The sequence below is a fragment of the Rhinolophus ferrumequinum genome, chromosome 16, assembly GCF_004115265.2.
Source record: "Rhinolophus ferrumequinum isolate MPI-CBG mRhiFer1 chromosome 16, mRhiFer1_v1.p, whole genome shotgun sequence".
Classification (NCBI taxonomy): Eukaryota; Metazoa; Chordata; class Mammalia; order Chiroptera; family Rhinolophidae; genus Rhinolophus; species Rhinolophus ferrumequinum.
Genome location: NC_046299.1, coordinates 9639131 through 9655766, shown reverse-complemented (window position 1 = coordinate 9655766; position 16636 = coordinate 9639131). Strand labels below are relative to the sequence as shown.

At 35.4% G+C, this 16636-nt stretch overlaps 1 protein-coding gene across 2 annotated transcripts in view; it reads right to left on the bottom strand.

Moving 5' to 3' along the window:
* MCMBP (minichromosome maintenance complex binding protein) overlaps nt 1–16636 on the bottom strand; it is a 37089-nt gene that overhangs the window by 14203 nt on the left and 6250 nt on the right. For both annotated transcript variants that reach the window (XM_033130654.1, XM_033130653.1), the window contains exons 2-6: nt 8401–8486; nt 7648–7788; nt 7477–7518; nt 5233–5334; nt 2033–2177 (exon numbers count right to left, since the gene is read on the bottom strand). In XM_033130654.1, coding sequence (XP_032986545.1) covers nt 2033–2177; nt 5233–5334; nt 7477–7518; nt 7648–7788; nt 8401–8486 — 516 coding nt within the window. The remainder of the gene's footprint in view (nt 1–2032; nt 2178–5232; nt 5335–7476; nt 7519–7647; nt 7789–8400; nt 8487–16636) is intronic.

Genomic DNA, 16636 nt, shown 5'->3' with positions numbered 1-16636 from the left:
AAATGGGAACAAATTCCCCCATCAAATCTTCACTATAAGAACTTTTGAAAATATATTTAATACGGTTTCTCCCACATCTTTGACCTAAGGAATACATGGTCTAGTGGCTACAAAACCACCTTGGTAGAACATGTTTTTTTCTACGTAGTAAGCAGAATAAAACCACATAGCAATAAATTCACTTACCATATATTTATTAAAGTCCACTATGTACCTGGAATCAGCCTTTGTTTTGGGGACACAAAGATGATTAAAAGATAGCCTCTGTCCCTTAAGTCGTCACAGTTTAGGGCTGATAACTAATTAGAATCAATATATAGCCTGACATACTACAGAATATGGCTCAGCAATAAAAAGGATTAAACTGTTGACACATGCCAACAACTTGGATGGATCTCAAGGGAATTTTGCTGAATGAAAAATGCCAAGCCACAAAGTTTATATACTTTAAGATTCCATTTATATAACATTCTTGAAATAACAAAATAGAAATGGAGACATCAGTGGTTATCAGGGAGGGGAGAGGAAGGCATGATTCTAAAAGGGCAACATGAAAAATCCAAGTAATGAATTGTTCTGTATCTTGACTGCAGTAGTGATCACATGAATCTACACGTGATGACACTGCATAGAACGAAATACACACACAAATAGGTGCATGTAAAAAATGTGGATTCTGAACAAGTCATTGTATCGATCGATGTCCCTTTCCTGGTTATATGACAGTCTTCTAATTATACAACTGGAGAAACAAGAGTACGGAGGATCCCTCTGCGTTATTTCTTACAACTACATGGGAATCTGTACTTATCTCAAAAAAAGTTAAAAAATATTTAGAGCCTGTAAGATTGCCTAGAAATCAACAAACAAGTTAAACTTTACATAAGTAATGCATGCCAATAAAAAATTAAAAGTCCTGCAGAGTGACATTCAAACAAAAGTGGCAAAACTAGAAAGGAACATCAATTACTTAAAGTGAAAAGAAAGATTTACAATGACCTGGATTCTGTCATTTATTGTTACGATACACCATTATTTTAATAAACATTTGAGATGGGTGGAGAAAAAGAAAGAATACTGCCACATTTGTATATATTTACTGTAAAACATTCCAATTTTAAAAACATTAAAATAAGCCTTAGCATTAAGGAAATACAGTAATATGAATTTATAAAGTAGACTAATATATGGTTAAATGAAATTCATTAGTAATTTTCTCTTTACCACCAACTGTTATATTTGCCCTCTCAAACCAATCTTCCAGAGATCAATTAACTAGACTAAGTTGTTTTACCTCCTCTCCCTCTGATTAAAGATGCTAAAGTGACTGAACACAAAGAGATAAAGATAGATTTATCTACGTGCCATAATAAAGAAATTCACTGCGCATAAAAACTGTGGTGAAATCAATAATGATATATGCCAATTCTGAAATTCTCTTATGTTCTTAGAAAATTCAACTTTTGGTCTCCTTGTTTTAATCAGAATTAGCTGTGTTTTAAGCATGTTTTAAGAAATAAACCACTACAAACGTATGTAAATGGAAGAGAACTGTGACTATTCTAAGGATTATCTACTTTAAAGTTTAGGATTAAGTAATCTAGTGAATCACAAACTTCATGTTTTCCCTAATGTTTTCAGTCTTACTAAATTAAAGTATCACTACTCCAAAAAGAAAATAAGGATGTTTTCAAATACACATAAATCATTTTTAGGATAAAGTACTATGCTTCCATATGACTTAAGAACAGAGAGAAAAATAAAGAAAAAGACCATTTTCAGCTAACCACTTGAAACCCTTAAAAACTTCTGACAGGAGAGCAGCCACTGCTCACTAAGTGATTCCTAATTGCTCAGTTATAGAGCATAGCCTGACCAAAGAGTACTGTAAAAACTCCCAGAACTGTCTATAATTTTGATAACCATGAAAGCAAAGTTATCATATCACTAGAGCTGTATCACGCAACAATAAATTCTGAAAACAAATCCACAGAGAGCCGCGGTCTCCAGAAAGCCCGTTGGCGCACACTACCTGTTTGTCTGGCGCCTGCATGCTGGTCTTTCTGTTTATTAGGCTGTAGGTCCATATCTTCATCATCTTCATAACTCCTCTTGTGACGACTGGGAGTATAGGACGTTGAAGGACTGACTCGAGCTTGATTTGCATTAATATAGGCGTTAAATGCAAGGTTAAGAAAAGACTACCATGAACTGAGGAATAGCCTAAGTTATGCTAATTATATGAACAGTAAAAGATTATTAATTTAGCCTTTTGATTACAATAAAAATGTCTTTTTGAAAGAAAGCTGGACTTCAGTTTTGGTCAGGAGAGTAACAGCTCAACCTTACACCCCAACCCAAGCTGTAAAGAACTGTGAAACTGGACAAAACACATGAAGCAACTGTTTTCAGTCATTGGGCAACAGAGCACATAAGGTTATGATCTTCAAATGACGAGTAATATACCGAGTAAACTCCACTTTGCCCCAAGCTCTCTCTTGGGGTATTTTTCTAAACTGCAAAAAAGAGAAGCGGTGGACCTGCTCTTGCTGGAAGCCTCTACTGAAGCCACTAGAATTCGCAGAACGGTATTTACTAGAGGGGAAGGAGTTGGTTCTATGGGGTCTTTGGATAAATACACAGCTGTGTCAGGATTCCTTGAGGCATAACAGAGAACAGCTGCTGGTTGGCTAGCAGCTAAATGGAGATTCTGGAAGTTGTGCCACACTCAGAACTGGACCCTGATAAACAAACATGCTGGGCACCCAGAAACAGCACATCTCATGAGGTGGCACCGTGTCCCCCAGAGCAGGGGTTGCTCTACACCTACCTTAACAAATCCCCAAACCAGCCTTGACAAGAATAGAGTGATCCTCTTAAATCACCTGCCCATCTGAACAAAATGCAACCTTCTTGAAATGAAGACAAAACCAAACTTACAATGTTGTATATCAGCATACAACAACATATTATTAGTTATAGGAAAAGGCAGGAAAATATGACCAATAACCAGGATTAAAAATAGTATCAATAGAAGCAAACCCAGAAAGGACCTACCTACTGAAATTAGCAGACAAAGATATTAAAATGCAATTATAAAATCTACAATTTTAAAATAAAGACATGTGTGACTCAAAGATGAGGACTATTAGCAGAGAAATGGAAACAATGAGAAAGAACCAAATGAAAAATCTACAACTGAAAAATAAAATATCTGAAGGAAAAAAGAAAAAAAAGAACAGGGTCTCAGCCACCTGGAGTACAAGCAGTCTAATGATCATGTGACTGGAGTCCTAGAAAACAAGACAATGAAAGACTGGGACAAAAAAATATTTGAAAAAATAAAGGCTGAAATCTTCTGAAAAAAATGCCAACCCACAAATCCAAAAGCTCGAAAAAACAAAACAAAAAACCCCAAGAAAGAAAAACACAAAAAACCCCTCAACTAGGCACACCATAATCAACTAAAGAAAACCACAGACAGAGAACATTAGAAGCAGCCAGAAGAAAATCAAAGCCATTACATACAAAGGAACAATGTGATGGCTAACCTTTCATCAGAAGACAATGGAGCAATACCATTAAAGTGTTGGAGAGGGAAAATACCTGTCAATCAAGAATTCCATCTCCAGTGAAAATATCCTTCGAAAATAAAGGTGAACTAAAGACATTTTCAGTTAAAGCTGACAGAATTCATCATCAACAGATCTGTACTTAACAAAAAGGCTTAGTAAAATGATTCCAGATAAAATGCAAAGAGAGCTGGAAATAAACGTGTACACAAATATATAAAAGATGTATTTTTTCCTCACTTCTTAATTTACATAGACGACAACTAACTGCTTAAAGCAAAAAGTAACAATTTATTGGGCTCTACAATTTAAGTACGAGTGAAGTGTGTGACAACAATAGCACAAAGAATGAGGGGGATAAATAGAAGTAGATTGTTGTATAGATCAGGATCAAACAAGCAATCATAAGGGACATTAGAAAATATTTCAAACTTAATGATAGTAAAAACAACAAATCAAAATATGTGGAATGCAACTAAAGCAGTGATTAGAGAGAAATTTATAGACTTAAATGCTATCAGAAAAGAAGAAAGATTTGAAATTAATGATCTGAGCATCTACTTTGAGAAGCTGGAGGAAGAAATTAAAACCAAACTAATAAGAGCAGGAATCAATGAAATAGAGAACAAAAAATTCAAGCAAAAAGTTGGTTCTCTGACAAATCACTACCAACACTGATCAAGAATAAGAGAAAAAATACTTAACATTATTGAAAATGAAAGAGATCACTGCTAACTATCCCCTGGACATTAGTAAGAGAAAAATAAGGAAATGTCATGAAAAGCTGTATGTTATTGACATAGATTCAACTGAGAGTAAATGATTTTAAACAATTCCTTGAAAGATACAATTTATCTTTACACACACACACACACACACACAGTTAAAAAACTGAACTGAAAATCTTCTTACAAAGAAAATGCCAGGCCCCAAACTAGAAACCATCCAAATGCTCATTAAATGGAGACAAAATAAACACATACCATCAGCAATGAAAGGAATGAACTACAATACACACACAGAGATGAATCTCAAGTGCACTGGGCAGACAAAAGACATCAGACACAAAAGACTCTGCCATACGGTTCCATCTGTGTGACATTCAAAACTAGGTAAAACGAAGAAATCAGGACAGTGGCTGCAAAGGAGGGCTGCTGACTAGAAAAAGGCAGAAGGGAACTTTCTGGCACAAATTGTTTATTTTGCAGTGTAAATCACTAAAGTGCACCCTTAAAATCTATACATTTCAGTGTATGTGAATTATGCCTAAAAAAATTACCAACTAAAAAAAATTAAAAGACAAAGATGTTTCCACAATCTCCTCTTAAATGAAGCAACATACTGTTTTCCCTTAAGAAAAGTAGAATTATTAATAGTTGTAATTTGAAACTTTTTAAATTTAATTATCACGGTACTCTCTTTTTCAGTATCTTTAAATCTACCTCAATCTTTTTAACAGTATTTCACTATGAGCATGTACCATAATTTTATAATTTCTCATTGATGAATACTTAAGTTGTTTTATAGGTTTTCTTCCCCCCGCTAGCTTCACTGCCGTAAAAAGACTAAGTTTTTAAAAACTCTCACTCTAAATTACGGTCTTTTCAATTAAGAAAATAATCAGGAACCATTCAACACATAAAATTCAGATAAAGGATATTTCTTTTACCCACATAGATTCCCCAGGCACTGGAACACAATAGAAAGTCTGTCTTTCCAAAGTGGTAGTTCGTGGAGAGTTTAAATCAACTTCTTGTTGAGGCTATGATGTACAAAAAAAACTTTTTTAAAATTTTATTAAGAAAAACAATTTTTAAAAAATTAGCGACCACATTTTTGTTATTTATAAAACCATAGTAAATATTTCACATTAAGAGTTAATTAAGAAGCAATTACTAAATCCAAACTATCATTTTTTAAAAGAAAACTGACATAAAAGCATTTCACACGTAATAATCAATATACTACCTTCCCTCAAACCCATAGCACACGGCACCCTACATTACAGAATTAAATCCTTTTTTATAAACAGGATGTTTTATTTTTTTCAAAGACAAAGCACATGGTAATCCCACGGTTTCTTTTGTAGAAAAGTACCAGGGTTAACCTATATAATAGGAATTGAATGAAATACTCATGACGAGGAAGCTAAGATGAGATTTAAGATTCAGATATTATTTCCTAAAAACGCATATTCTGTATTTCATATATGCTTAGAAAATGCTAAGAGGTAGAAAGGACCCAAGGTGTAACATGAAAAAATTACTTTAATAAACACATTAATTTTATAGTACAGAAAAATCCTGTTAAAAGTAAGTAAGATGTATATTCCATTTTGTAGGGGGTAAAAAGGACCCAGGAAACAGACATCAAGTTTGAGCCTGAGATAATATAAACTGAGATTGCTGTTTCTTTCTTTCCAGGCCCAAAGTCCCCTTTTCCTGGCATGGTGCTTTTATTTATGACTCTTGGCAACACAGTACGAACTGTCTTTCTCTTTGGTAGTGTCACAGATAGACAGTCACATCTGTTTTATTTTCCTATTTCCAGATGCTGAGATTACTGCACTGTAGGGACACTATATTACAGAGTACTAGAAAAAGTTGTGTATTCATAAATTTGCCTAACATGACTTGGGCTCCTTAAATAAGGAATGAGACTTGGCACATTTTACCTTATAAACACTCTAAAGGAAAATAAGAGACTGGGAGACTTGAAGGTCATCATGTGTAAGATCAAGCAAATCCACCTTTCATGAGTCCATTATGCTAAAGAATTGTAGGAAGTTACACTTTTGTTTAATAAAATCTTTCTGGCAACCTTCCAAATTAGGACTGTTCTTCTGTCCAGATTGGCCAACTGAACTAGAACATTTTATTCAATGAGGAACAGCTTCTGTGAATCAGTGAGCTGGTATTAGGGTTCAAAAATCAACCCCTTGAGATTTGAATAAGCAGGAGTCAGACTTCCAGGATGTAAATAGCCTTAGAAAACCTGATTAAATAGACTATGGATCTGCACAGCAGAGAAATAGACCCTGAATGGAGGTAACTCTACCAAGGTCCCACCTTTCTCCTGAGGGCCTGCCTAAGCACCTGCCTGGTCAATCCTCACCTGTGCTACTTGTTTTCATTACAAAAATTGACAATTATTGTCTGTGTTTCAATAGAACCACATGAAAAACAAAAAGTAAAATATGGGAGAGACATTTTTGGTTAATATATTTATTTTGACATGCCTTTTTTCTTTTTTTTTTATTATTCAAGTAGAAATAAATTTTAAACTTTCCCAGTTATAATGCCTGGCATGTTGAACACCAGGTGTCTGAATGAAATTAAATTTAATTCTACATGTTGTGCACCTATTATCAGAAAATCAATTTTAAAAAGTGCAGATATACTGTGGTTCCTCTATAACTGCTTTTCTAGTAAGTTTCTCCCTCAAGACTATTCCTTTCACAACTAGAATTATATCCAGTATTCTGCCTTCTTCCCTCTCCCACTATTGATACTTAAGAGAGCTTCTATTACTTCCTTTCATCAAAGAAAGCTTATTAAAAACCTTTTTCCTCCCAGGAAAATAGGGCAGAATTTAATCAAATTTAAGTAAGCAAGTGTAATTAAGTTAATCTTCCACTTTTATCTTTAAAGCATTTATCATACCCTATAATTTTTTTAACCAAGTATACAGATATTGGGAAAATAAAGGAATCAGTTTTGTTATTTACAATATTCCTTCTAAGAGATTTTTAGAAGACCAAAAATATATCAGAGAAACAAAGGCAAATAAACATTTCATGTGACTTCTTAAAACTTATTTATATGCAAGATCAATTTAAGATCAACCAAAGAAAAGTAATAAAAATTCTTATTAAAAATGTTTTATATATCTTAAGGATACATACCCCACACTCTGCTACATCTCTATATTTTCCAAAATGAAGAACCTGTAAGCCAAACAAAGGACAAAAGTATTTTATCAGTCTACCTGAATCAAAACTACCATAGACAACACGAGGACAAAATTAAAACCACTAATTATAAACAGAAAGTCCATGGAAAAAAGTAATACATACACGTGCTTTTGTGTTTCGGTTAACCGTTTCATAAACTGCCATGTAAAACTCAGGGTCAAACATATCCTGAATCATGCATCGAAACTTCACAAAACTGTTAGGTTTCAAATAATGAAGGGGAACCTCATTCAGTGATGGCACCTGCAAGGAAAGCAAGCAGTCAAGTTAATAAAGATATTCTGTCTATAAAACATGAAGCTCATACACATGCATAGACTGTATGTCCAGACTCAAACTGCAACACACGCACAAAATTCAGCCCTATTAGGAAGCCAATAATCTCAATAGTCAACATAACATAATTGCTGGACAGAAGTACTTCTGAGTTCTTGCAAATTTATATAAAGACATTTGAGTATAATGTTAAGAGGATGCTTTTCCTTCAGAACAGTTTTCAAGTAGGGGAAAGGCCATTTACTTTGTTGAGCTCTTCTCTTAAAACGAGAACATGCCAATTGTTTTTAAATGAAGGTAATAATCAAAGCTCTTGCAACTACTGGTGTTTTTTCTGTCTTGGAAAAGTAGCGTGGTCAGTTACTGCCACCTACAGGCATCAATACAGAAACACTTAATTGCTTGAATTGAACTTTGCGAGAGACCAAAATCTTTGACTACATATGCACTTAACAGCACTTAACGCAGAAGGCAGTACACATTAATTTATGTATTTTAAAATTTTATGTGGATTACTACTCTACTGAGAACCTGGAAGTTGGTCCAACCCTCTCCCTCCACAAACAGCAATAAACTTACCCATTTAGGAGCATTATTTTCCTTCAGCTTTTCCTTAAAATATTCAATTACTTTCTTCTCCCAGTCAGGATTAACTCCATTTTGGGCTGAAAGACAAATACACTTTTCAAAGGTAAAGGTACAATATGTAACAATAGATTGTGTTCAGCTGAGTCACACACGCACGTGAAGCTCTGCACAGAACACTCGAGAAGCCGCCCACTGGCCGGCTGCATCTTACACATCAGGGCGATGCTGACCCCGGGGTTCTCAGGGGCTCGCAATGCCCACAGAAGGAGACGCGGCGCCGTAGACAGAGCAGCACACAAACCCTCATTTGAAAAGCACACTGCTTTTTGGAAACGGTTTTTATAGATTTTTTTTTAATCTTTACAACTACCCTGAGCAGAGGTGTATTTATTTATTTATTTATTTTTTGGAATAAATTTTCCAGAGTCGCATGAATAGTACAAAGGACACCTGTATCTTTCTTTGCTCCATTTGCTGCATCACTCGCTCTCATATATAATTTTCTGACCCATTTGAGATTAAGTTACACACAACATATATTTTTACTACCTTTAAGTTGTTCAATGTGTGTTTCCTAAGAATAAAGAGAGTATCTCACATGACCACAGAATATCAACCTCGGGAATTTCAAAATTGATACAATACTTTTTATCTAATCTACCACCCACATTCCAATTTGTCATTTGACCCAAAACTATCCTTTATTGCACTTTTCCCCCTTCAGTACAGGACCCTGTCTAGCACGACACACTGCTTTTAGCTATCATGTATCTTTAATGTCTGTTAATCGGGAACACTTCCTCAATCTTTATCTTTTATGACATTCGTATTTAAGAACAGAGGCCCTAAAAAAATAGGATGCTCCTCATTTCGGGTTTCTCTGATGTTTCCTTATGATCTGTTGCAGTTATGCGTTATCAGTCAGACTACTACATAAGTGATGCTGTGTCCTTGTAATAGAATCATCTAGAGACAAGATGTTCATCTTCCCCTCATTGAAGATGTTAAATTTGATAACCCAGTCAAAGTGACTTTGTTTCTCCACTGTACAGTTATTTGCAATTAATAAGTTACCTGTGGGAAACACTTCACGACAATGCAAATAATTGTCATGGAACTTACCCCCTCATCTAGACTTAGCATCCGTTGATGATTCTTGCAGTGATGACTGTGATGAGAAAGATATTTTTAATGTCATGTTAAAGATATTAAAAAAAAAAAAACTAAGCCTCTGAAAACGTAGGGGAACTGGCTAAGACTTCAGAGTGAACGAGCAACAGAATCAGGAATACCTATTTTCGGGAACTAGAACCACCAAACCACATCGCTGGCCAATACTTCCACCATTTATATTCATCACACAGATGCTATGGAGATATGAAGTGAAAGAATTTTGTCTGTATTTGTTACAGACTCAATTGATCGAAATACTCATAAAATACTGCTAACACCCTACTTGAGCAAGGCTTCCAAACACTTTTACTTAACTGAGCAAAGGCTTGTTCTGAAAAAGGAAGGGGGTGGAAATTCTAGGTGATCCTGATGTGCAACAAGGTTTAAATCTTCCAGTCAACTGGTCCTCAAAGCCTGCTTCCCTGACCGCTAGCATTAGCACCGCCCCCGTCACCCCCCAGTAGTTGTTAAAAGTACAGATTTTTCGGCCCATCCCACACCTACGGAATCAGAAACTCTGGAGGTGACACCTAGCAATTTGTGTTTTAAAACACCCTCTAAGTGATTCCGGTGCACACTGAAGTTTGAGAAAAACTGGTCTACCAGATAAGTGTCAATAAACTACTGGATTTAAAAAAAAAAAAAGGGTATTTTTGTTTCTAGACAAAATGGTTGAAAGAAAAGACGTATATGCAGCTGTGACTGCCACCCCAACGCTGTTCTGACTGCTTTTGTGTGAGAAACATGAGTGACAAGCGATGGAGCTTCATCAGAATGACTAGGAAGTGGTAAGTTCTTTCTACGTAACTTACATGTATACAAATACGATATTCTCAAGTAAAGGCCAGCTTACAACTATCTGGACCTGGTGGACAATTAAAGGACTGCAGTAAGTCAAAAAAAAAAAAAAATCAAGCACGCACCAACTACCCATTATTTATGAAGCCTGCTGTGTGCCCAGCACTATGCCAGGTTCTACAAGGATACTTGGAGATGAAAGAACTTAAAGCAAAGATAATCTATAAGTAGACAGGATAACAGCCCAAAGCAACAACTAATGCAAGTCCAAGAATCTCCAAGAGGGCCTCCGAAGGAGGTAGAATGTAAGCCAGGTGGAGAAGTAGGACGGAAACATGCTGACTGGCATAGGACTGGCAGAGTACACAGGACTGGCATAGTATCTAGGTGAAGAGCACGACCAGAAATTCAAGTTGGAGCACTAAGTGCCTGGAAGGTACCTGAAAACCAAGCCATCCCAGAGGAAAACAGGGAGGCAGATTCCTGGACACATAGTTTAACTACTTGCTGTAATTGAGCCAACACACTAGCCCACTCATGAATTCTGTGGCTGAGACATGTATTCGTCTTTTTAGGTTTAAGTAGGACCAAGCTAGGTCATTTGCAACCATGAGTCCTGTTTAGCACATACATACCACTCTATTCTATTTCCTATGAATTCTTGGCCATCTGAATTTGAGCACCAGTGCACTTAATCTTGCTTTAGTTTAAGGGGTCAGAACTGAGGTACTAATTCTTTGTGTCTTCTAGATGTATGTCTTTTGTGAGACCCATGTAGGACAAACATTTTCTCTGTAGCTTTCCTCTTGACATTCTTAATGGTGTCTTTTGAAGAGAAGTTTTTCATTTTGATGAAGTCCAATTTATCTTTAATGGTTAATAACCCCAAGGTCATAAATATATCCTATGTTTTATATTTCATATTTAGGTCTGTAATCTGTATCATTTTTCCCCCAAAAAAGATTACACTTGTTCCAGCATTATTTAATTAAAGACTTCCTAGCACTAAATTGCTTTTGCACTTTTGTCAAAAATCAACTCACTGATTTTGTCAGTCTATTTCTAGATTCTCTATTATGTTTCTTTGATCTATTTGTCTATCCTTACGCCAATACCATACTGTCTTAATCACTATAGCTTGATAGTAAGTCTTAAAATCAGGTAGTTAAGTGCTTAAAGTTTGTCTTGATTATTCTAATCCTCTATCAACATATCTACATAATTTTGAAAGTAGACCTGTCAACTTCTATGTAAAGTCTGCTGAAACTTTGATTGTGTTGAGTCTGGAGATTAATCTGAGGAGAACGGACATTTTAACAATACTGAGTCTATGAACTCTCCCATGGGAGAGAGCATAAGAAAGCCTACACATGGACTGCTCCAGATTCCAACTGTGTCTTTCTCCCTTAGCATCCAGCTGTGTATCCTCACTATGCTGCTGTAATAAACCTTGGCAATGAGTACAGCTACACTGAATCACACAAGTCCTTCTAGTGAATCTCTAAGGGCAGGGGTGGCCTTGGGTACCCCAATCTTTTTTGATTGCTGAGTAGTATTCCACTGTATAGCTGAACCACAATCTGTTTCTCCAATCACCTGTTGACACTTAGATTATCTCTACATTTTGATAATTATGAATAAAACAACCCACATTTATGTATCAGTTTTTGTGTGAATATAAGCCTTCATTTCTCTAGGTAAAAACCTAGGAATGGGACAGTTGGGTATGTGATTAAGATTCTGTTTTCCAGATTGGCTGTACCATTTTGCATTTTCAGCAGCAATGTTAAGAGATCCAGCTGTTTGCATCCTTGCCAGTACTTGGTATTGTCACCATTTTTTTTTTTGTTTTTCAATTTTAGTTGTTCTAATACGTGTGTAGTATCTCATCAGTTTGAGTCTGCACTTCCCTTGTGGCTAACGATGTTGAACTGGTGAAGTGTCTATTTAAAACTTTTGCCCCGTTAAAAAACTGGGTTGTTTAATTACCATTGTGTTTTCTTTACAAGTCTGGATACAAGTCCTCGATCTATGATTTTTTCAAATATGTTCTCCAAGTCTACGCTCATTTTTTCATTCTCTTAATAAATATCTTTTGTAGAACAAAAGTGTTTAATTTTGATGATGCCCAGTTATCAAAGTTTCATTGTATGCGCTGCCTTTGGTGCATCCCTAAGAACTCACTGCGAAACACTAGGTCGCAAAGTTCTGTTTACTTCTAAAAGTTTTAGTTTTTATACTTAGACCCATTTTGAGTTAATTTTTGTATAAGATATGAGATTTATGGGTTAAAATTCCTACTTTTGCATATAAATGTCTAGTTGTTTCAACATCTTTGTTCAAGAGTATCTTTTTCCATTGAATTGCCTTTTGTACTTTTGTCAAAAACAATTAGGGCAACAGGGATGAACCTTAAAAACATGATGCTAAGTGAAATAATCCAGACGCAGAAGAATATTATATAATTCCACTTATCTAAGGTACCTAAAATAGGCAAAGTCATAGAAACAAAAACTAGAATAGAGGCTGCGGGTGAGTCTGGAAAGTATGTGGTTGTGGTAGGCAGAATAATGGCACACCCAAAGGTGTCCACAGCAAAATCCCCAGAACCTGTGAGTATATTATCTTACATGGCAAAGGAAAGTTTAGGTAGAAGGTAGAATTAAAGTTGATAATCACATGACCTTAAAACAGGAGATTGTCTGGGAGGGTCCAATGTAATCACAAGGGTCCTTACATGTGGAAGATGGCAACAGAAGAAGTCAGAGTAAGAAGATGTGAAAAGAACTCGCCCTGCTGCTGCTGGCTTTGAAGATGGAAGGGGGCCACAAGCCACGAAATGCTGGCGGACTCTAGAAGCTAGAAAATGACAAGGAAATAGATTCTCCTATAGAACCTCCAGAAAGGAACACAGTCCTGTTGACAAATTGATTTTATCCAAGTGAGACACGCATCATTCTGGCCTCCAAAAATGTAAGATAATATATTTATATTGTTTTAAGCCACTAAATTTGTGATTTGCTACAGCAGAAATAGGAAATGAATGCTGTTTTTTGAGGAATTGGTCTGTGTCACTTAAGATGTTAAATTTATATTCATAGAGCTGATTTTATATTATCCTTTTTTATATTAGAGCTGATTTTTATATTATCCACTCTATGTTGCTATCCCCCTTCATTTCTGATACTGGTAATTTGTGTCTTCCTTTTTGTTTTCCTTGCTAGTCTGGCGATAGACTCATGTATTTTATCGATCTTTTTCATTTAAAAAAAAAAAGCTTTGGGTTTCATTGATTTTCTCTGTTTTACTTCTGTTTTCAGTTTGATTTACTTCTGCTCTTTATTAGTTCCTTTCTCCTGTTTGACTTGGGTTTGTTTTTCTCTTCATTTCTAGTTTCATAAGATAGAAGCTTAAATGATTAATTTGAGACCTCTTTTTCTTCTACTAAATGCACTTAATGCCTCTTAGCACATCTTTGGCTGTATCCCACAAATTTTGATGTGTTTTTATTGTCATATAGTTCAAAATATTTTTTAATTTCCCTGAGACTTTTTTTTGTTCCATGGATTGCTTAGAAGTGTTATTTCCACAAGTTTGAATTTTCTTGTCATCTTTCTGTTACTTATTTCTAATCTAATTTTATAATGGTCAGAGAACATACTTGAGGATTTCAATTCTTGAGTTTGTTAATATTAGCTTTATGACCCAGGCGGTGGTTTATCTTGCTGAATGATCCATGTGCACTTGAGGACAGTCTACTCTGCTGTTGTTGGGTAGAGTGTTCCACAAATGTCAGTTCCACTTGGTAATGGTGCTGTACAGTTCTTCTCTATCGTTGCTGATCTTCTATCTACTCTAGTAGACAGAGTACTAAGAGATGAACAGTAAAATCTCCAATTATGGCTAGAGATTTGTTTATTTCTCCTTTCAGTTCTGTCAGTTATTACTTCATGTATTTTGAAACTCAGCTGTTGGGTGCATTTACATTTACGGCTTCTCTTATGATGATGGGTACATGTTTTATACACTTGTCCAAAGCCACAGAATGTACAACACCAAGAATGAACTAATGTAAACCATAAACTTTGGGTGACAAGGATGTGTCAATGTAGGTTCATCAACTGTGACAAATGTATCATTCTGGTGGGGATGTTGATAATGGGGGAAGCTATGCATATTTGGGGGTGAGGAGGTAATTGGGAAACCACTGTACCTTTGGCTTAATTTTGCTGTCAATCTAAAAGAGCTCTAAAAAAATAGTCTTCAAAAACCAGGATGGGAGAAAAGAGACTCAAATGGAGGTAAAATACATATTTTTAGAATGATGATTGTAAATTATAACGAAGTAATAGCTAAGGAGAAAAGAGACTCAAATGGAGGTAAAATATATACTTTTAGAATGATGATTGTAAATTATAACGAAGTAATAGTAATAGCTAAAGTTTCATGAACTCTTAAGACTATGTCAGGTACCATTCTAAGTACTTTGTATTCATTTTCTCATTTAATCCCTATGAGATTCCCTATGGAATCTCTTATTCCCATTTTATAGGTAATGAAATTGTGGTAAAAAAAGGTTAATTAATTTGACATGTTCACACTCAAAAGTTAGGAAGAGGGGCCAAGCAGTGGTCTAGTAAAAAATTGGTAGGAGTGGTGTGCCCTCCGTGCCAGCAATAAGGAGAGAACTTAAAAATAACAAAACCAACTAAAAGTCAGTCTGCGTTTATTGTCACCATTCATTTGCAATTCTAAATAACATCAGTGATAAAAATACTCTTCCTTGGAAAATCTTTTGTTGGTCTAAATCCTAAACAATTGTTGTTACTTCTGAGTTTTAATATACATGGAAGTGTCAAATTAGCACATTTTTACTACTTACCCTTTAATAAATATTGCATTCTATGTGTAAATTAATTCAGAGAATCCCCAGTTACATAATTAGCTCCCAACAGACACAGCTATGTGCAGTTGAACAGTAAAGCTCTAAGTGGTCCAGAGCAGTTGAAACTTGCCTGAGGCACAGTTAGTGTTCCCTAACCCCATGGTACTCTAACTCGGAGACACGAGATTGAAGTAAACAACAGTGCTTGTAATGATGAAGAAACAGAAGTTGTGTTACTTCAATTCTATTTTCTCAGACAACTTGGAGTTTGTTTTTAATATTTAAAATAGTGAAACAGTGTGAAATGAGAGGTGTAGTAGGTGCACATTTTAGCTCATACATGAAATACTTTGAACATGAAATACCGAATTTGAATACTATCTGTAATATTGAAATGTATTCTTCTTAAACTGTTATTTGCTTTAAAACTAAAGGATCAATCAAGAAAATGCGTTAGTAACATCAGTGATAGGATTTGGTAACTGCTAACTTATCTTTGGCACTTATTATAGTTTTATTACAATTCACTTATTAGTTACCAGGTAATTGTTTATATAAAATATTATATCAAACTATAACCAAAAGACCAAAATCCAAACTATTAAGTAGCTATAAATACTACTGAGTAAAGAATTGAGCACTTTCATCCTGCAGGAACTTGGGAAGTTATTCTTAATTCAAAGAACGATATACAATTAAAACAAAATTATCCAAATCTGAGATGTGATACCCATGCCAACATGAAGCGACATCAACACAGCAGAACTCAACAACAAAAATTCTAAAATGGAAGGGACAAGGTGATGAAAGCAATGATGTCTTCATCAATTTTGAAATATGTAATAACTTCAGCATTGTGTATAGCTGCAACTCATGATTATTACTGAAAATAATTCTGTAGTAAAAAAAAGGGAGCCAAAATACCCTGTGTATGGTCCAGGAGTTAAGCAGTATGGCTCTAGTGTCTCTAATCTTAACTATTCTCTATTGTCAAAAGAATTAAAAGCACAACAGATTCAATGCACTCTTTATCAAAATGCTAACTGCCTTTTTTTTCAGAGATGGACAATCTGATTCTAAATTCATATGGAAATGCAAGGGAATACGAAGAGCTAAAACTATCTTGAAAAGGAACAAAGTTGGAAGACTCACACTTCCCGATTTCAAAACTTATTACATAGCTACAGTTTTCAAGAGAACCTGGTACTAGCATAAGGTTAAACAAATAGATCAATGGAATGCACATCTATGATCAATTGATTTTCTGGACAAAGGTGTCAAAACCATTCAGTGGGGGAAAGAACAGTCTTTTCAACAAGTGGTGCTGGGGAGCGTCTGGGTTGGTGGATGTATCCACATGCTGGAACGGTA